The 21,788-nt window shown below is 44.2% G+C and overlaps 1 protein-coding gene across 1 annotated transcript in view; it reads right to left on the reverse strand.

Annotated features, from left to right (window-relative positions):
* Positions 1-430: 430 nt before the first annotated feature.
* Positions 431-21,788, reverse strand: part of ERGIC2 (ERGIC and golgi 2) — a 40,263-nt gene continuing 18,905 nt past the window's right edge. The window contains exons 7-15 of the mRNA XM_048500843.1: positions 21,076-21,116; positions 19,747-19,848; positions 17,254-17,349; positions 16,260-16,315; positions 14,796-14,894; positions 12,739-12,836; positions 11,115-11,277; positions 5,483-5,562; positions 431-4,645 (exon numbers count right to left, since the gene is read on the reverse strand). Coding sequence (XP_048356800.1) covers positions 4,580-4,645; positions 5,483-5,562; positions 11,115-11,277; positions 12,739-12,836; positions 14,796-14,894; positions 16,260-16,315; positions 17,254-17,349; positions 19,747-19,848; positions 21,076-21,116 — 801 coding nt within the window. The 3' untranslated portion in view covers positions 431-4,579. The remainder of the gene's footprint in view (positions 4,646-5,482; positions 5,563-11,114; positions 11,278-12,738; positions 12,837-14,795; positions 14,895-16,259; positions 16,316-17,253; positions 17,350-19,746; positions 19,849-21,075; positions 21,117-21,788) is intronic.

Below are 21,788 nucleotides of genomic sequence, written 5' to 3' on the forward strand. Positions count from 1 at the left end.
CCTGGAGCTATGAAAGGGTATTATGACACTGGCAGGCTTGGTCTCAAGCCCTTTTCTTAGAATACATTTGCCTTTTGCACCACTGACAGTTCGTACTCTTATCATTATATATGATTTTAGGATTATTTTTTTTGTTCTATTATCCATCACTTTACACTTTACACTTATTCTTTTGCATCAAACTTCTCTCTTCTATTTCTTCCTTTTTCTGGTGTTTTACATCCTTAGATGTTTATGTGCAAACACTATAAAGCACTTTGCACATATCCTGGGAGCTCAGAAGGTAAAGGAGGTCTTTGAAGGGAGAAGATCTTTACCTCCTGCTTACAGAAAACCACAACTGTCCTTTTTGGGAAGTGAGGAGGAAAGAATTGCCAGAATAAACTTGTACAAGCAGCCCCTACTAACCAAACAACCAACACTCCACAACTGTTTTAATGGGCTTCTTTAATATACAGGGATGAGAATACTATGACAAAAAGTATTCTTTTACCACAAAAAAAATCAGAATTAAAAAATGACTTTCACAAAAGTGTCCATTCCATATATTTACTGCACTGCACCTTCAGCAGAATTGTGGCTACAATTCTCACATCCTTCGTAAAGAGGTTGGGAGGCTTGCCCAAATGCATTTCTCCCCCACATCTTTCATTTGAAAATAGGGTGGTCCTGAGAGGCAAACTCAATTTCCCTGCAATGACATCCATCCCAATGGACCAGGCTGGAGAAAGGGCTCTCCTCCCATAATCATCAATGTGAACACACTGAGCCATTTGTTACACATTGGATTCTCTCCCATGGATCCATTCAGCTAACACTACTGGCACCTTTCCTCCAGCACAAGGTGCTTTCTCCTGACACAACAGGCTCTTGCATTGGCAGAACACCCTCTTGTGCCAGATGAACATGCCCTGTGTTGAAGGAAGGCACCACCATTAGCAGAACAGATCCATGAGATGCAATCTACATTTTCCTGAGAAAACTAGTTGAGGACAAACAATGTACCAGTTGTGTTTTATAAGCTAAGTGTACTGCTAGACTTGAACTTTGTGTCTACACAACAACAATCTCACAATGCAGCCTACAGCAAGCCTTTTCTTCTTAAGTTTACTTCCTCTACATTTTTAGGGGCTACAGTACCTGCTGTCCAGAATTGCTTCCCTGCTGTGCGTCACAACTTTGGAAGTGGCTCTCCAGGAGTAGGAGGTGGGCCACCATGCTGCCTTCCCTTTCTGGCACCCTTGGAGACGATCCATGCAGAAACCATTTCTAAGCTCTGCCATAGGAGGAAGGATCAGTTACCAGGGGGGTGGAGGATTTCTAACAGAACTGCTGTTAACAGACCTTATAGATAAAATGAATACAATTTGTTGTGATAATTTATCACCGAATATTGTAGCAGTTTGTTTTAAACATGTTTATCATCAAATGTTTACATAATACATCCTCACAATTAGCTTGCCTTGCAGGATATTATTCCCATTTTACTGATGGCCAAACTGAACCATGTTGTAAACTTATAGTTCAATGTAGACTTGAAACTCGGTCTCTCAAGCCTAATAATGGTTGTGTGCTGTCAAGTTGCAACTAGAAACCAACTTGGCGACCCCAGGTGCATGGGGTTTTCAAGGCAAGAGATGAGCAGAGGTGTTGTGCCATTCATGTCCTATGCATGGCAACCTAGATTGGTCTTCCTTGGTGATCCCCCATCCAAGTAGCTGATCCTGTTAAGCTTTCACAAAGATCAGGCTAGACTGTCTTATCAGGTTGCTCTCTCGGGCCTAAGTCAAACACTATTCGCCACAGGATCTCTGGCCCTTTATTAAACAACATTTCCCTCAGAAGCAGTGGACACAAAAGACAAGAACTAGGTGATCAAGGATTCCTTTGTATGACATGGCCTTGAGGCTGAAGGCTGCTGAGAACGAGTTTCTGCAAGGAAGCCTTCCACCCAGCCTCTTGTCACATTTCAAATCCACCTTCCGTGTGGGTTTGCCTAATCAGATGATGGAGGCTGAACACCAGCCCTGGTCCCTGCTTGTGCTATTAGGGAGACAGAGACATTGTAAGACAAGGTCTTTCAAAGTTTGCCATCCCAGTGACGTATCTACAAAAACCAGTCCCCAGGGCAAGCAATGGAATTGTGTCTCCCCACTCTGAGTCCAGTACCCCTCCCCCACAATTTGCAAGTGTCCCTAACCCTAACCCCCACCCCAATATGATATTGCTCAGCCGGGAGCCCTTGGAGTACATCCAGAACTGGAAATGGTCCTTGCTCATATCCTGGCTGGACAGAGGCAAAGTGGAGGCAAGCAGCCAAGGGAGGAGCCCAGCAGGGCAAGGCAGGGGTCAGGACAGAGGAACAGGAGGGGGACCAAACAGCAGGAGCTCTTGCAGTGGGGACCCCAGCTCACCGGGCAGAGGGCAGTGGCTCTGGCTTGTCCCCTCCTTCTGGCCTGCCTTCTTCTTTGCCCCCATCCATGACTGCCTCCTCCTTCACAGTGGGATTCCACCTGTTAGAGCTGTCACCTTCCTTGTGCAGCCAGCCTGAGGTGAGACTGCCAGTGCCTCTGCACACACACACACACACACCCCCCCCGGTCACCTGCCTCCCCTTTGCGGGTTGGGCAGGGCAGGGCAGGGCAGGCGCTAGGAGAAAGAAGAGGGAAGGCAGACAGCAGAGTAAGGCAAACGCGCCCCACGGCACAGAGGGGTCACAAGGGGCACTTGCCTTGGAGCCCAAGGTGCTCAGCCAAGCCAACTACGGAAGGGCACCTTGCTGGAGGGACTGCCAAGTGTTTCAAATGCCAGGGCCAGCAGGTGGCCTGCTGCAGCTGAGGCAGGCGGCCCAGGCAGTAGCAGCTCAAGGCAGCCAGCAGCAGAGGCTCAGGCTGATGGGTGGGGTACAGAAAAGGAGGCAGCATGGAAGGAAGGGGCAGCCAAATGTGCCCCCCATGTGACAGGGGCAAATGGCGCCTAGGGCATTAGCTCCCTCTGTTCCCGTCTCCCCCAGGAAGCCACTGAGTCACAAGGAAGCTTCTTCAAGCCATCTCTATGTTTGTACTGGTCCTCAGTCACCCTGAAATCTTAAGAATGTTTTCCTATCCAACTCTAGGCCTTCACTTTAGCTACATTCCAATTTGCTGATTCTGCTCCAATCCCACCTTGTGCATCAAATTTTGACCTTACTTTCTACTATGGTCTGACCATCTAATGTAGGTGGTAAACCTGCTCAGCAAGGACTATGTTCCTCTTCTACTCATAAAGCATCTGGCTGGTACCCACTAAGTATTGCATAGTAGCACTTCCCAACAGCAGCTTCAATTTCTGCAATGGAGGGAACCCTGTTCACCAGATGGAGGAATTCATCCAACAGTCTGCTTTTTATTTCCTTCAGTCAGGATTTTCAATCATGTTTTATAGAAAAATACACACTGATCGAACTATAATGCATTACATTTCCCTCAGAAGAGATGTGCTATATTAAGGTCAGTGGAGATCAGATGAAATTTAGCAGGCACACCAGCCATGTGGACATATCCGCCTTGCTGTATTGGGGTACTAGGCCACCATCCAGCATGAAATCAACAGGACTAACGTATGGCTCTTTTCCTGAACTACCTGCATCCTGAACTGCTGTCATTCCAGAATGAAGTCCACCAATAATTTCAGGAGAATGAGGGTGGGTTTTGGAAGAAGAATCAGTGGAGTGGCTCAAAGTGGTGGCTTTACAAGAAGTTGGAACGCATCTCCAAACTTTAGGCATATAACTCTATCAATGACAGAATTCCATTGATAACTCTATCAATGACAGAATTCCAGTAAAATGCTGGTGAAGCTTCCAAGAAAAGAATCTACTGCTTCCCAAGAGGATTCACAACAGTGGATTTAACAAGCAAAGGTATTCTTTGCCCTACTTGTTCTTTTTTTCTCCTAGATATGAATGGGCTTGTTTGGAAATATGCAAAAAGTTTTTTTTAATGTACAAACATCATCCACACAATCTGTTCCCAATCATATACCCCAGCTTGTTTACTTCCTTGTGTATTTTCCATTTCTGGGTTTTCTGTACTTTTGTTACAGCACTGATATTCCTATAGGCATAACAGGAACAAACAAACAAATCTTACACCCTAGTTTTGAAAACAGTCACAAAATGTCCAGTAGCTTGTCCTGCTAATTTTCTTTGCTATATTCCATGCTGAACACACACATCCCTCCAGACTTCACTCCTCTGTACAATGGCTTTCACGGGAGCCTGCAGGGTAAGAACCTGGGAAACTGTTCTATGTTGATATTTCAACAGCATTTCCTGTGAAACTGTTTGCTTTGACTATCCACCACATCCACACCACAATCCTGTTCCTTCAAGAGGAGGTCAATTTCTTGGGATTTCTTGGTCTCTTTCTGAATTCCAAAGAGAGACATGTCACACAGGAAGGATTTTTTTTTTAAAAAAAGGCTTATTTTCCTGTTCCCCATCAAGCACTGTCTTGTCATATTGCACAATGTTTTCTGTTATTAAAAATGTCATCTGCATCGAGCAGAAAGCAAGCAAAAACAGTTTCTGGAGAATGTGCTAATGCATAGTGTCATCTGTCATGAGAGGTACGTGGTTATTCAAGTGACCATCTTGATTCGCGACCTACCAAAGAAAGACCAAAACAAAAGAGAATTCACTATTCACATTTCTTCTTGATTTGTCATTAACTTTCTCTTGTCCATTCAACCTTTCTGTATGAGAATCCATGTGGGAAGGGCCAAGATTCAGTGGCAGAGAACAGTGAAGGTCACAGGCTTAAGATCCACTAGAAGATCTAATGAAGAAGGACTGAGGAAGACTTTCATGTTCCCTGAGACCCCAGAGAGTCACTGCCAGCCAGAGGAGGCTCTTGGTCTTCAGTTTGAGGGTTGGGACTCTCAGATAGGTCAGGCAGCAAAGATATAAGACATTAAATGTTTAAGAGATAAGGATCTGTCTACCATTTATACATTGCGACAAACATTTTCCAATTGTTGAAAAACCAGGAAAGGGTTTCCTGGACATTCTAGGACCATGCTGAACCAGTTTTAAATGCCCAATCAGGGACAAGGGAAGACCAGCGTAGAGAGAGTTACGATAGTCCAGCCGTTCACTGTGCTCAGGTTGTTACGAGAGAGATATGGAGCCAGAGGCCAAGCCTGGGAAAGGTGGAAAAATGCCACCCTTGCTGTATGGGCCACCTACATGGCTCTTAACCATCTTTTCAATTCTGCCAGTAGAAATAGGGGGGACAATTTCACTGATTTCTTGGTTCTCATTGGGGACTCCCTCCTTGTCCTTACATTGTTCCTGAAGTGTGCACTGACTTTGGGGACACAATTTTGGGATTCAGGGTGAGCTGCAATAGGAAGGAGGCAGGAAAATTTGCTTACAAAAGTGTCCTTCCTCTCACACTGTACATCATACAACATGAATGGACATTCCATAGAATTCACTTACAAATGTAGATTTAGAAGAGCCTAGCTTGAAACGGCAGCAGACAATTTCCACAATGAATCTTCCAATCCCATGTAAAATTCCTGCAATGTCAAAACAGGTTTTTTGTTTAAAACAATAACAACTCTCTGTTGTAAAAATCAAGATAAAGTTACATATTTGTTCTTGACAGAATTTCACAATCACAAGGTGGAGGTTCTTTCCATATATAGCATAGAAACAAACCACAGAGCAGAAACTCAACAGAGAACTAAAACCAGTACCAAACTCCCATTGAGCATACTTGCATCTATTTAAGAGCTTTGTAGCCCACCTTTCTCCCATGAAGAACTCAAGATGACCAACAATGATAGCTAAAAACAAACTACAAACTCAAACCAATTTAAAAACAAATTACAAACCAGTCATTGTCAGAAATCAGTCAACAAATCTAGCTAAATGTCTGAAAGTCTACATTTTCAAGTGTACATTTAAAACACTTGGATGTACATCGTAAAAAAACAACACAAAAGTGTCAAGTGGGTTTAAGAGCTTTGTTTTTCCATGGTGAAGGAGGATTTGCTTGCACTCTGTTAGATGATAATGACAACTCCAAGAAATAAAAGCATGTTCAGTGACTGCGCCAGTTAAAATCTAAGGCTCTGTAGATGACTGCTCATTTTACTTAAATGTCTCTTCTGTTTCAGCTGTGGAAGACAGGCAGATCAAAGAGCAAACAGAGAGAAAAGAGCCCTTACAGTGGACCCTTAGTATACTATAAACAAGGCAAGAGGGAGGTCTGTCCGCTGTGTGCTGAGAAACAATGCACCCACAAGAGGAAACAAACATATCAAGAAACAGCCGCACCAGGACCTTTGAACCTCCACTTACTAAGCAATGTGCTAAAACCATCACCCCATGGCCACAAAATCCCATTGCCCAAGCCTCTGAGTTTTATATAGTTCTATCAATGCTAATGGCACTTGACAGATGATCTAACGAAATACGAATTTCTGCTTCATGAAACTACAATCTAAGGGTTCAACAAAGGGAATTTTTATAGAGGTAAATAATACAAATACAAATACAAATACAATACCTTTAATGGCATATAAAAAGTGGTAAAATGCAAATTATGTTAAAACCAATTGACTAAAATTTACGCAAAGGTTTCACCCTTGATCCAAGTGCCTTTGTTAAAAACCTGGCAACTGATTCAGTAGTGTGGGGATGATGGTCACTAAGCAAGTATGAAACTATTTCCTTGTCTGATCTCACTGAAAATTTCTTCAAGATGGCCGCGAGAAAAAGCAACCGATAGACTACCAAACCTTTGCAATGAAGGAGCCACGTGTTTCAGTTGTTTGGGTAGGCCTTCTGCGCAAGAACAAGTCCTGTTTCTCCTGTGGGATGCCATGATATCTGCCTCTTGTTTGGGCAGTCGGTAGCACATTAAGCCGAGCAAGCATAAAATATCTACGGAGATGTGGATTGATTAAATTACTCAGATATTTAGCCATAAAACCCGGCAATGGTGGTGAAATGCCATAAAATGTGGGAGAAAAGAGGTAAATAAGTGCTATGACAAAATGGTTTAAGAAAGTCCTTTAATAAAGGGAATGAAACTAGTCTCACCATTTTGCTTTTATATTTTTGTAATACATTTTTGTGCACTGTTTAATGCATAATGTCTAATATCATTAGCGTTGTTTCAGATCTTTGTAATCCTAGTGCTATCTTATTGCTCATTAGATGTCTCATCCTGTTAATAACAGCATTGACTTACACAATGTTTCCGGAGTCTCAGTGACTAAAGCGGATTATAAATACTATAAATGAATATGTCTATTTAAATTACAAATGTTAAGTTTCTTAACTAATAGATGCTTATCACCCATTCAACCATAGCTCAGTCACATAAACAATCACCCCCCCAAAGGCGTAACGAGGCAAACTGGAGCCCTGGGCAAAACCTGAGTTTGATGCCCCCCCATGGGCAGCAGAAGGAGGTGGAGCTCCCCCGTCCTCCTCCCCTGGTGGCTTGTGGCTTCCCCCCTCCCTGCTGGCTGAACTTAGGCGCCCCCCTTTACCAGAGAAATGGCACGAGATGCGGGGGGCAGGCAAGCGGCGGTGGGCAGCAGCAGCACCCAGGGGAGAGCAGCGCGGTAGGTGGGTCGGCCAGGTACATGTGCGCCCCTGCCCCCCCCCCCCAGATCCATCCAAGGACGGAGCAGGGCTGGCAAGAGGCGGAGCACAGGCAGAAAGGCTTGGCGGTTCGGCTCGGCCTGATCCACGGATTGGGCTGAGCTGAGCCGGTTCGGAGGCGCTAGGAGGGCCAAAAGCCCAAGTCCGCCCACTCCGAACTCTGCATGATCCAAACTTGCGGTAACATCCGAGATTCTCTGATGCGTTTTTTATTTTTCGGTGTTTTCATATTTTGGCCTGCAGGGGGCGCATTTTTAGAGGTATCAGCACCAAAATGTTAGGGTATCTTCAGGAGACTGTCCTGATGATGCCCCCAAGTTTGGTGCAGTTTGGTTCAGGGGTCCAAAGTTATGGATCCCCAAAAGGGTAGCCCCTATCCCCCATTGTTTCCAATGGGAGCTAGGGAGATGGGGGCTGCACCTTTGAGGGGCAAAACTTTGGCCCCCTGAACAAGCTTCATAAACAGGGGTGTCATCAGGACAGTCTCCTGATGATACCCTGAAATTGTGTCACTAGCTTTAAAAATGCTGTTTTTTGTGTTTAATTGCTCCTGCACATGAAGCCTGCTGGGTTCCACCAAAAATAGCATTTTTAAAGCTAGTGACACCAAAATTTCAGAGTATCTTCAGGAGACCATCCTGATGATACCCCCAAAGTTTGGTGAAGTTTGGTTCGGGGGGGGGGCAAAGTTATGGACTCCCAAAAGGGGTGCCCCATCCCCCATTGTTTTCAATGGAAGCTAATAGAAGATATGGGCTGCCCCTTTGAGGGTTCATAACTTTAGCCCCCCTGAACCAAACTTCACCAAACTTGGGGAGTGTCATTAGGACAGTCTCCTGAAGATACCCTGAAAGTTTTGTGACTCTACCTTCAGAAATGTGCACCCCACAGGCTGCACCAGAAATTCCCCATTGACATCAATGGGAAAAAAATCAATGCAGAAGTATGATTCTTGGCCAAATTTCTGGGAGTGCCTGTCAGGGGTGCAATTGTTTATTTATTTTATTTATTTATAATTAATTTTATATACCGCCCCTCCCCTGAAGGGCTCTGGGCGGTGAACAACAGAGTAATAACAGCAATAATATTAAAACCCCGATTAAAACAGCAGATTAAATAAAATTACAGCGGCATCCGACAACTTCATAAAACTTCACCCACCCTGGAAAGCAAACCCAAAAGGCTGAGGGCCCCGTAAGAATTAAAGGCCGGGAGGCGTAAGAAGGAGGGAGAAGGAGGAGGGGGAGGCACATCAGCAGTCGGCCCCAAAAGCCAGGCCCGTGAACCCAATTACGGTCTTACAGGCCCTGCAGAACTCTCAAAGGTCACTTGGCGGGGTGCCGAGATAGCCTGGTGGTAAAGTGTTCTCCCCACCAGGCGAGGGGACCAGGGCTGTAACGAGGCCCTGGCCGAAGGAAGACCAACGCATCATCGAGGGGGCTAGGGACAACCAGCAAGTTGGCCTCTGCGAGCGCATGAGAAGCATGCGAAGGGACATATGGGGTGAAGGCGGTCCTGAAGATGCAGAAGGTCCCACAGACGGCGTAAGGCCTTAAAAAAGGTAAGTATCCACACCTTATGAATGATTCGGAACTCAACTGGAAGCCAATGCAAGCGGCGTAACACAGGTTGAATGTGTTCTCCTAAAGGCACCACCTGTGAGCACACGCGGCGCGCTGCATGTTGTACCAGTTTCAACTTCGGATCAGAGCGTAAGGGAAGGCCAGCGTAGAGCGAGGATTTACAATAGTCTAACCTAGAGGTGACGTTGCATATGGATCACAGTGGCGAAGTCGCCTGGGAGAGGAAGGAGGCAAACCACCCGGGCCTGCTCGAGGATAGAAAAAAAGCGCCAACCTGGAGTTATATGGGCCAGGCCTGGGTCTCCGTGAAAGAGAGCGAATCCAGGTGGACCCCCCCAGGCTGCGGATGGAGGGGCTGAATTGCCAATGTAGCCCCTCCCACTCCGGCGGCTGAAAATCCCCACCTCCCCCCGGCGGCCCAGCCAAAGGATCTCCGTCTTCGATGGATTCAGTTTAACCTGCTCTGTTGTAACCATCCAGCAACCGCACTCCAAACAATGCTGTAGAGCTGCAGGGGCAGCGACGACTGTCCCCCCTCCATCAACAGAATGAGCTGAAAGGTGTCATCCAGCATACTGGTGACAGATCCACGGCCCAAAGCTCCGCACCAACTGAGCAAGTGAAATTGCATATAGATGTTAAACAATAGCGGTGAAGGAGCAATGCCCCTGAGGTGCACTTGGCGTGAAGCGGGCACCTCTGGGAGGCTTGGTCCCCACACCACACTTGCTGACTCCGGTCCCGGAGGAACGGAGACAATCCACTGAAGGACAGTGCCCCGCGACTCCGGAAGCGGCCAGGAAGCGGTGGAAGCCAAAAGGTCGCGATGGTCGCACCATATCCAAACGCTGGGCGGTAAGGCTCTAATAATACCAGCAGTGCCGATCCGCTATGCAGTCCAAGTTGTATCGCGCGAGCGTATCCGGTGATGGCCCGGCGGCAGAACAGTCTCTGTCCCATGCCCAGCCGCGACGGAAGCCCGGACTGGAAGGGATCAAAAGCCTGTGCGTCCTCCAGGAAGCCCTCCCGAAGCTGCGCTCCCAACTTACCACTCTCTCAATTACCTTCCCCAGAAGCGAAAGATTCGAGACGGGGCAGGTAATGGTGAGCCGAGGATCTCCTGGATCTAACGATGGTCTTTTTAAGAGTGGGCGGACCACTGCCTCCTTCAACCCACCCGGAAAGACTCCTTGCTCAAGGGAGCCATTGATGATCTTCAACAGGTGGGGTCGTAGCTCCCCCTAGCAAGCTTTAATAAGCCAGGAGGGGCACGGATCCAGAGGACAGGTAGTAGGTCTAACAGCAGCCAGAACCCTGTCGACACTGGCTTCAGAGAGCAAGGAAAACTGGGCCAAACAAGGGCCAGAAGACGGCAAGGGAGCCTCTAGTTCGTTAAGCTAGTGACACCAAAATTTCAGGGTATCATCAGGAGACACTCCCCATGTTTGGTGAAGTTTGGTTCAGGGGGGGCCAAAGTTATGGACCCTCAAATGTGCAGCCCCCATCTCCTTAGCTCCCATTGGAAACAATGGGGGATAGGGGTTACCCCTTTTGGGGTCCATAACTTTGGACCCCCTGAACCAAACCGCACCAAACATGGGGGGACAGTCTCCTGATGATATCTTGAAATTTTGGTGCCGATACCTCTAAAAATGCACCCCTTGCAGGCCAAAACGTGAAAAAACACCAAAAAAATAAAAAAGCAGGAGCATGCCCTGCAAAATTCCAGAGCCCTGGGCAGCTGCCCACTTTGCCCAATGGACATTACGCCACTGATCACCCTGTTTTACTTCAGTATATAACTTGTTCTAGTTGCATTTTCCTATAGCTATGGCGCCCACTTTAGGCAGTATCCTCGAATCTATTACCTGTAGTAGAGAAGATTCCTCCAATGATACCACAAAGTCTCACCAAGAACTGCCAGAAGGGCATGTGCTCTTCTGTCACTGTCACCATCAAGGAACTGATGTCATATTTCATGAAAATCCCTGACACTCCATGGCTGCCAGCTGCATGGTTGATAACTCTTTCCTGGAGAGCATTCCAGCAGAGAGGAAAGATAAATCAGATGCAAAATTGTGATGTGAGAAAAACATAAGCAAAAATAGGGTTTCAAAACAGAAAACTCCATCTCCTTTGGAACAGTTAAAGAAAAGGTAGAACACGTTACTGGTGGTAAACCTTGGAATGTATCATCTACACGTAACAAGATTTAACACAGGGGGGAAATAGAAACCTGCTTGTGAAAAACTGACATACATTTTTTGGAATAGAATATTCTGCCAAATGTATTGGAGGTATTTTTTTGGATTGCTTTTAGTTATGTGATTTATTGGGCAGCACAATTCAGATCTCTTGGTGGGTAGGAATGGCACCACTCTGGCACTGCCCTGCCACTTTCAAGAGAGCTTTTCGGCAACATGGAAGAAAAAAATATCCCTCCCCCACCAACAAAAAGCTCTCCATTGGGTTTAATGCACTTATGCCACTCAAAAGACTTGAGCGCTGGCATTCCAGGAAGCAAAACCTGGGTGGAAGCTGACTAATGCACTCCAGCCACGTCTCTGGAACACCCACACTACACCAGCAGAGCCAACAGAAGTGCAAGAGTGCTGACCCGGTGTTCTGGCTGTTTTGGAGGGCAACAGCAGCCACCTGCCAGGAGATTTGCCCCTCTGCTAGGGTAAATGCCCCAAAGAGGGAAAATGCACCATGTAGCCCTCCCACCGCCTCCAGATAACACTTCGCCCTGCCGCCCCAATTTGAGCCATTAGAATCACTTTGGATGTTAATGCTGTGGGTCTGCCCAAGTTTACCCTGTAGGCTGTGTTTGTAAACTTTTCCCTGTGGGTGAGATTTCAAATTGTAGTGGAGATAAATGTGGATCTCTGCTTGCCCCTCAGTGGGAGGGGATGTGTTGCACGGGATGTGTGAAAGGACTTGGACCTACAGGGGATTAAGGATTTCTGTTCTTTTTTCTACTAGGACTTCTACTGGAGTTGCAGTTGGCCTCTTGGGTTAACAGAACTAAAGACAGAATAGTGTGGTACAACCCTCTATCTTTATGGTTGTACAGATTCCTCAAATCAGTGGAGGAGAAAGGGAAATTCTACACATTTCACCCTTCTACTGGCTCAGTTTCAGCAGGAAGATAAAGAAAAGTCTAGACCCATTCCAGGAAAGAGGAAATGGGGAAGAGACAATGATTGACAGAAGGGAAGGGAACAAAGTCATACAGTCTATGGATAAAGGAGAACAACACACAAAAATATCTTCTTGGAAATCATATGCGTAGAGCACTTAGCAAAGGACAGGTGAATTGAAGGATGGAAACACACAGTCTTGGATCTGTAAACTATTTTTAATCTATACTCTTTTCTTCTGGTTTGCAATGGAAAATGAAAAAAAAATTAAGAGGAGGGGGGAGGCAGGAAAAAGTAAGTAAATAAGCACTACCAGCCATCCTTAGCTTGTCCTTCACCATGGCCTTACCCTTTCTGTAACTGAAAACTGATGAGTTTCTGCAGAAATTTTAGATGTATGGAGTTTTGTTGGCACAATTGTGATAAAGTACTGGAACATCTGGTTGTCTGAAAGCAAATGAAAAAGGCAGCAATTAAATCAAGATTCAACATCAAGAGGTAGACAAACAGCAATTTGTTTGATTTGGAACATCTGATGTTCCCAAAAGCAATAATGCTCCTGGGAAGAAAAATGCAGAAAATTAAATAATTTCCATGAAGCTGATAAATAGATCAAACAATCTTACTTACATAAACTACAACAATTGATTCATTGTGCACTCAGAGCACAGTGTGCCATATGGCCTTTTGAACTTTGCAGAATGACAGCAACATAAGCAGCAGCTGTGGCCCAAACTTTTAGTGGCTTCACTGCTTTAACAAAGTCTTCAAAAACCAAGGTTCACAGCAGGGACGTAGGTAAGGAGGGGGAGGTTTTCCTCGGGTTCAAGCCCCTCCCATTACACGTCGGGTTTACTTGAAACAATGCATGGAATGGAACAGCCGGAAAGCCCTTAGTCACCGAACTCACCCCATTAAAAATCTATACCTACGTCACTGGTTCACAGCTATATCTGCTGTACTTAATATGTTCTCAAGGAGAGAAGAACTGGGTGGAATGGAATGCCAACCGAATTGTCTTGGCTGAGCACTTGCTTTCCCCTTCCTGTCACATGTATAAAATCAAGGTATGGTCAGAGGCACAAAAAGCAAGAGCCAAAGGACTCAAGTCTGTGGCTCAAAACCCAGTCCAAGACATAGGTTTGTTGTTCGGGTTGATTGTTTTATTTATAGTTTATTTATACATAATGTATGTATGTATCATATGTATGATAATCTAAAGTCATTTGGGGTTTCTTTGGGGAGAAAAACAAAGTACACATATTTTAATGGTGTTAGATTGTGTTTTAGTGGTTTGTTCTAATGGCTTTGTTTCAATGGGCTCTGTTTCAGTGTCTTGGTTGTAAGCTCCCTTGAGCTCATCCCTGGATAGACAGCATGTTTAATACATACATAATATTCAAGACTAGCTTTCTGAATCAGTTAGATCTTACCACACTGTAAAACTGCATATAGCACAGCTTGCTTTGGAATCCTGCTGACAGAAAACACTGGAAATAACAGCATGGGTGCAAATCTCCACTCAGGAATTTTGGTTAGAGGCACCAACATAAGGGGAGAAGAGTTCAGCCACAGGGATACTCAGCAAGCATCTGTGAGGCCAAGCGTTTGCCCTGGGTGATAGAGAATGCAGCCAGGCTGCCCATGATAGCTGCCCCTTCAACACCATGTGGCTGGAAAGAATTGAGAAAGAAGGAGCCACTCTAAAGACCTCCAAGGAGCATCCCTGGGGAATGACAGTCCAAGTGATGCAATGGGCATGGAAGTGTAAGGAAATACTCTCTGGCACACAACACCAAGATGGAACTCGCCAGCGGTGAGATTAGCACAACCCCTGTGGATGAAGCAGGACTTGTGCATCTGGTGAACCTTCCTCTCAAAGCTGGGCTGTGCTCTTGAGTCCAGGGGAGGGGGAGAACATTGCAGATTAGTTAGGGGGCAAGGTACTAAGAAGGCCTTCAAAAACTGTACACGGAGATGTTCATAACACAATTGAAAAGTGAAGTGCATACTTTAAAAAAATCTATTTATTAATTAATTTGTTATTTATTTATTGTTGTTATTTACCTATATATTTATTTATAATTATTATCACACATTTATATCTGTATTTTCATAATGTATTTAGGTACCAAAATCTTAAAATACTGTTCCTTGTGTAACTATTACTTGCATATTAAACTACATAGTTCTTAATAGATGCGGTAGATCTCACTCTGTTATTACTAGAACCATTCTAAGTCAAAATGACTGTAAATTTATATGTATTCCACATAATAAAATGAATTAAAAAGAAAGAAAAGAAAAGTGCATGCACACTCCATTCTAGAAAAGTGCATTCCCACTGTACAACAAAGGCAAAGACCACACTAGATTTGCTCCTCCTCTCTGGTATGAAGTACTTACGATCTGATGCAATCTTTTCTGTACCATCTAAAGGATTAATAATGCCTGGGATGAGCTCTCCAAAAGACAAATGATCTATCCTATGGGAGAAGTTGTATGCTGAAAGACAGAACGTTGGAAAAGTCCCAGAATTAAAGCTGCAGTGTCAGGATAGCTGGAGGTCCATAACAACTTATAGAATAAAACTGCACTATCATGTTTCATAATATTCTATGGCACAGCTCAGACCTACAGCTAAAATCAGGGATTTTAGCACACTCTATGCTATAGGCCCTTGTGTGGTATGATTAATGATCAGAAACAGGGCATTCTCTCTGGTAGTACCTGAGTTATAAAATACAGTTGCCTCAGTAGTTTACTGGTGCCCAGCCTCTTTTAGATGCCAGAAAATACTTTTTGTGGTTTATACTTTTTATTGTTAAACGGGAGGTGGCAGACCACGGTGCTGATGCAGTGCTCCTTTGTATAAGGCTTGCAAAGTGCAAATGTCTCCCCACTACCAAGAAGCCTCTATAGACCACAATGGGCATACACCACCCAAAAGGGTGGCTTATGTCTGATTTGTGGCCTGCCAGAAAAGACCAGGAAGGAGTCAAGGTTGGCTCCTCCCCTGACCATGCCCCAGCCTGCTCCTGCTATGCTGGTGGTGGGGGAGGGGCACTGGCGCAGCATTCCAGGGCCGGGGAGAGCTGCAGCAGCTGCACAGGAGATGACTTGCCCCTCCGCCAGATAAGTGTCCCAGGGAGGGCAAACCCACTGGAACAGCCATGCACTGCTTCCACAGGTGGATTCAGCCCCCCTCCCCCAAATGGGACTCTTAGTCTTTGCCTTTTGTCCTTGTTATTTTAGCAATATTACTGTTTAAATTGTCTTTGCTAATTTTATGGGTTAAATTGTCTTCGTTAATTTTAATTTTACAGACTGCTTGCTGAATTAGTTGAGTGTGATTTTATGCTGCCTCTAATATTGGTTTCACTGATCCTTATTGATTTTATTAGTTTGCATATACTAGTTTGTATGTGTTTTTACATTTTTATTTTCTTGTAAGCTGCTTTGGGCATTTTTGGGAGAAGTGGCAAACACTAGAAATGAATAAATTGGAACCTTCCCCCACTTTTTCTCTTACTCCATTCTCCACCATTTCAGCGCCGTACATGATCAGTGCCAAAATGGGTTTAGGAGCACAACAGTGTCATCGTGATTGGCTGTTGATAACACCAAAACTGAACAGCAGGCCACAGTGAATGCACAGGGAAGATGTATATGACTTTACCACTCAGTGCCTGAAACATGGGATTTGATTTTGGTCTTGTTCACATCTTTGCGTAAACCATACAGTATTTGTTTTTGCTTGCAATACCGCAGAGCACTTCAACAATGTGCAACATTTCTTGCTACTATTAATAAGCCTGGATGATCTCATTGCTAACAATGTCTCTTTGCAAGATAACAAAGAAGGCTTACACTCATGGCTCACAAGCGCTGCCAAATGTGCGTGGCCTCTCGGATGGGGAATCGCCCTGAGGAGAATAGGGAGAGAACAGAGTTTCAGAACCAAAGAAGGCTATGAAATATATGGTTTACAAACTTTTCAGAGCAGATAACCAGTTTCAAGACAACGCTCTGTTTACAAAGCCACTTTCTTTTTAAAAAGTACTTTGCAGTGCACCAAAGCAAAATGATTCAGCTCCTCAATACACATATGTTGCGATTCAGACAATAACAGTGCCTTGTCTAACACCTACACTGAAAGACAAAACTCCTCTGTGGCTTCACTCATTAAGATCAGCAGAACCATTTTAAGGAGGCTTCATGCTGGTTAGTGCGCATAGCTTTGCAGTGGACATTCTTCTTGGAGAGCAGCAAAAGAATGAAAGGAAGACAGATACAGGACCTAGAACAGAGTAGCCCAAGGAGGAGATGTGGCTTATAGCCCACACCATCACATTAAATAAATGGGTCACTTTCATGTTGTTTCATGTTGCCTATTGGCCAAGCTGGCAGGGGCTGATGGGAATTGTAGTCCATGAACATCTGGAGTGCCATAGGTTCGCCACCACTGCCATAGCTGCCACAGGAGTGGCAAGGATATGAGTTAGCTGTTATGTGTGAGAAAGCAACTGAAGCAATTATTTTCTGTTGTTGGTTCATCTACGCTGAAGTACTTGGAAATTATGATACCTCAGTAGGGGATGTGTCCCTGGCCTTTTCCGATGCTGAGGACAGAATCAAAACCCAACCTGGTATAATATAAATAAACTATTGTTGGTGCAGTTAAAAGATATACTTTTTACTGCTGTCAGCCTAGTTAAAGACCATCAGTTTCTCTTATTCAAAAGCTGAATCTTATGTAATACCAAGTGGCTCAAGAGCAGATGCTAAGAAACGTATACCTAAAATGTTGATGGGGGGAGGAGGGTTGGGTTGTAATGCTTTTCAGTAAACAAAATGAACATACTTGCCCACAGTTATGTGAAAGTTTCCTGCCACTTTATTAACATACAGGTGCCCATGAATTCGGCAAGCATCTGGGGGCTGCAATGGGTTGTCTTCCCTGTTTTAGGAAAGAAACAGGTCACAGCTATGAAGAAAGACTGCACAGGTCACTGGCCTACTGTGCAAACAGCCTCTCAATACCAATATTTAATGTCTTAGATCCTGAGAAGAATTTTATCATATCATCTCGTTCAGCTGAGTAAACAAAACTGCACATTTAATCACAGAAGCATGAAGAACAATTATGCCACTAAGGGCAAAGGTTGTAAAAGACATTTTGTGCCACCAGAAAAACCCACAAAACATGATTCACTGTTTGCATTTTATAGAAGTCCCATGTCAAAATCGCCAGCAAGTGTAAAATCCTCAGTGGAGGACAACTGGTCATAAAATGCTTAGTTTTTATCCTAGAAGTAAGGTTTGTGTTTGGCCCGAGTCCTTAAAAAACCTCAACATGTACCTGGGAAAACCATGGAATGCCAAGAAAGAAAAGGTGGAGAAAAGGACTGTGCTTTGCCAGGTACAATGAAAATAAGCTGAGCCCTGACAGTACTACCGGAACTTCAGAGGTTCATTTCAGACCAGAAGCCTGGCTGCAGGGGTACTCTGTTACCACATCAGGAGGTTCATTTTAGTTGTTTCGGCTGATCCCTGATACTGTGCACTGAGCAAAATGGTCTGGTGTGCAGCTGTTCGGCACTGGGAATTGCCTATGCCTAGTTTATGAAAGTTCATACCAGAATATATTTGTTAGCTCATAAAGTGCAACAGCCTCTCCAATCCTTGCGGTTTCCTGTATTTTCTACTTTGTTTTGTCTTGATGTCTTTCTGGAAGGGAAAAAAAGACTCAGGCTGCTACCAGAGGCTCAGTCCTTTTAAAATCACCCTTATGAGTCCTGCTTTCTGTGCCCCACCTGGTGGCAGCCTGAGGAAGGGCTTTCTCAGTGGTGGCACCTTGCCTGCTGAATGTCCTCTCTCTCGAGACTCACCTGGGGTCTACTCTGCCCTAGTCTACTTTCTTTTAGAAGCCAGGCGAAAACATTTATCTTAATTTAGGCTTTTCTTTAAATAATTTGGTCTTTGTAAAAACAATTAGCAATCTGATTATGGTGGGTTTTCCGGGTTATGTGGCCATGGTCTGGTGGATTGTGTTCCTAACGTTTCATCTGCATCTGTGGCTGGCATTTTCAGAGGTGTATCACAGAGGGAAGTCTGTTACACACTGTGTCCCGTGAGAAGGGAATGTTTAGTGGGGTATATATTGTCCATGTCCCAGAGTGGGGAACCAATCAGTAAGTGTTTGAGTGGAACTTGCTATGCAAAGGTGTGGTTGATAGTATTGTATTGCGGTTGGGATTTTTCAGTCCAGGGAGTGATTCACATTTTCATGCCCTGCAGCAGCAGCAGTGTTGGTGAATGCAGATCTTGTGTCTGGGTGGAGTCCATTAGCAATCTATTTCTAGCCTGAGCAATCTATTAGCAATTAGCAATCTATTTCTAGCCTGAGGAATGTTTATGAGGATCATTTTAGGCTGCTAAATGGTTTGTGCTATTTTTATGCTTTAGCTAGTTCTTTAAATGGCTGGACTTGGAGTGGATTGCTGATTTTAGTTATTTATGCTGTTTTTAGAATTTTATCATGTTGATTTTACGGGACACATAATAAAAGAAAGTCTCTAGAGCAGTAGCATATACATTTTTTAAATAAATAAGTTTAGTGATTAAGAGTGGCAGACTCTAAACTGCTGAACCAGGTAGGTTTCCCCACTCCTCCACATGAAGCCTGTTGGGTGACCTTGAGCTAGTCGCAGTTCTCACAGAACCCTCTCAGGCCCACCTACCTCACAAAGTATCTGTTGTGGGGAAAGGAAGGTGATTGTAAGCTGCTTTGAGACTCCTTAAAGATAAAAAAAGTGGGGCATAAAAACCAACTCTTCTAGAATTTAAATTTGAGTCATGTTTTCAGAAAAGCTAGTTTTTAAAAATAAAATGTAAGATCGAAAACTGTCATGCCATTAGACACAAGGAAAACCTGGGCAATATGCATAATGCTGGGACATGGGAAAAAATGCAAACACATTTACAGTTAAGAACATTTTATTTACAGTTTTTAGCCCTTCCTGATCTCATTGGAATTTGTCTTGAAAGAAATGCAACCTTTGAAAGAAGTCTACAAAAGCTTCTAGTTCTTATGAGAGCCATCAGGGGGCAAACATAAACCCTTCTCTCCCTGATCACCAGGCAGACATAGGGGACCAGGTGAGTTGCTGTTTTCAACCTTAAGTAAATGGCTTAAGGACACAACCTGAACACACTTTAATTACAAGGGCATTTGCTCCAAATAAGCTTGCTTGGGCATGCTAAAAACACATACAAATGTTCCATACTCTAAATTAAATGCTTGAAGCAAAAGGATTTAAAAAACCAATTACATAGAGAGGAAACTATCACTTACCTGGGTGGTAAGGCTGTTGAAGCACTTTTGAAAACACTTTTGAATATTACATCTTGAAGTGAGTGCTCTTCTTGTAGCCTGCTCTGGACTATATGCAGCATCCTACAATTTGAATAGGCGACCAAAAAACAGTTCAATCCCTCCTATGATAGCATAACACAAACTTGATCTTTGTCTAACTGCTTCCCTCCGTACTCACTGAAACAAAGGCAAGATAAAAGCTGCACAACAATTTGTAAATAAGCAACTCCCCAAAACTAAATTCAGGCAAACAGTAATAAGTAGGATGAAGTTCAACCTCAAATGGAATAAAAGTCGAAATACCTTGCCTTTTGAATGGGGGCAGGCAGCCACAGGCGCAAGCGCAGCTATATAGTAGACAGTGGGGCTCCTCCTCACATTTAAACAGGGAAAGGTAAGGAGACCCCCATCATAAAGGGACCTCAGGAATGCTGCAGAAAGGGCTCAATGCATGATGGGCCATTGTTTTCCTCTCCTCCATTTTATCCTCACTAAACTGTGAGGTAGATTAGGATGAGAGTCTTTGACTGGGCCAAAGTCACCAGGAAGCAGGGAGTCGAACCTGAATTTTCCAGATCCTACCCCAACACTGTAACCACTATACTATGCTGGTTCTCATAAACCTATAAATGAATCCACAAGAAAAAAAAGATCAGGATTTATTATTATTATTATTATTATTATTATTATTATTATTATTATTATTATTATTATTATTATTATTATTATTATTATTATGGTAGATTTCACAGCTGCCAGATCTTTAGCTGGTTGTTGGCCTTCATTACAATTTGAGCCTCACCCAGAGGCCTAGGAAGTTGTAATGTATCAGCGTAGTATTCGTGCGGATCCCAGCAGGGCTGCCTTCTGAATTTGACAGATGTTAATTTTGTCAATTCGAAGATGTTTCAAGTGCTGCCCTAGTGTTTTTGGGATGGCGCCCAGTATGCCGATTATTATTATTATTATTATTTCCCTATACCGCCCAACCCCCAAAGGGCTCTGATGAATCCATTCCTCCATTATGAATCCATTCCACTTGTGTGGAGATCTTCCACTTTAATAAAGAGCCAGAAGATATGTTCTGTCACTAGATATTTGCTCTGCTACAGGAATGGGTTCCTAGGATCTGATCTAATGTATCTTTTTATTACAAAGCATGGTTCATAGTCAAACTTTAAAGGTCCCTAAAAACTCTAACTCTCTCTCTTGCTCACTCTCATGCTTTCTCTCTCTCTCTCTTTCACTCACACACACACACACACACACACTTCTTTCCCACTTGGATGCACAGCATTGGATTATTACCTTTGCCATTCTTTTTGCATGGAACTAAGCTCAAATATTACCTACAACAGAGAAAGAAGATCAAACATCAAACCTAAATCCATTTTCTTTTACGCACAACCCTTCCCATCACCACCACCACCCTTGGGCACATGTTGGAACAGATGGTATTGTGCAGGCACTGGACAAGCAGCTCTAGCACTAACAATGGGTTATATGGCCCACTGAACTTCAACCACCTTTGAACTCCAAAGACTTTATAAGGCCGTGGTGGCGAACCTTTGGCACTCCAGATGTTATGGACTACAATTCCCATCAGCCCCTTCCAGCATGGCCAATTGGGAATTGTAGTCCATAACATCTGGAGTGCCAAAGGTTTGCCACCACTGTTATAAGGTATAAAGTCTTTCCACTGCTTCAGCACATGAGTCTGTAGCCCAAGACACAGCAGCTGCTGATTAAGCTGCAGGTACACTGAAATGACAGCAGATGTGCTGCTCCATCCCCAACAGGATGCTCAGCTTTCTTCCTTCAAATCCTGTCCTTTTAACTTTCAACATAAGAGACTCAGTCAAACATTCAGCAGTAAACACAACATTCCCATGTTTGCCACTGCAAACGTATAACCAGGAACCCTGGCTGCTGAGCCAGGTCAGTGTGGGACAGGTAGTTGGGGTCAAGAAAAATCAGGTGGCCTGCACTGCTATGTTCACAACCTAAACACACACAGCAAG

The sequence above is a fragment of the Sphaerodactylus townsendi genome, linkage group LG06 (genome assembly GCF_021028975.2).
Source record: "Sphaerodactylus townsendi isolate TG3544 linkage group LG06, MPM_Stown_v2.3, whole genome shotgun sequence".
In the NCBI taxonomy this organism is placed as follows: domain Eukaryota; kingdom Metazoa; phylum Chordata; class Lepidosauria; order Squamata; family Sphaerodactylidae; genus Sphaerodactylus; species Sphaerodactylus townsendi.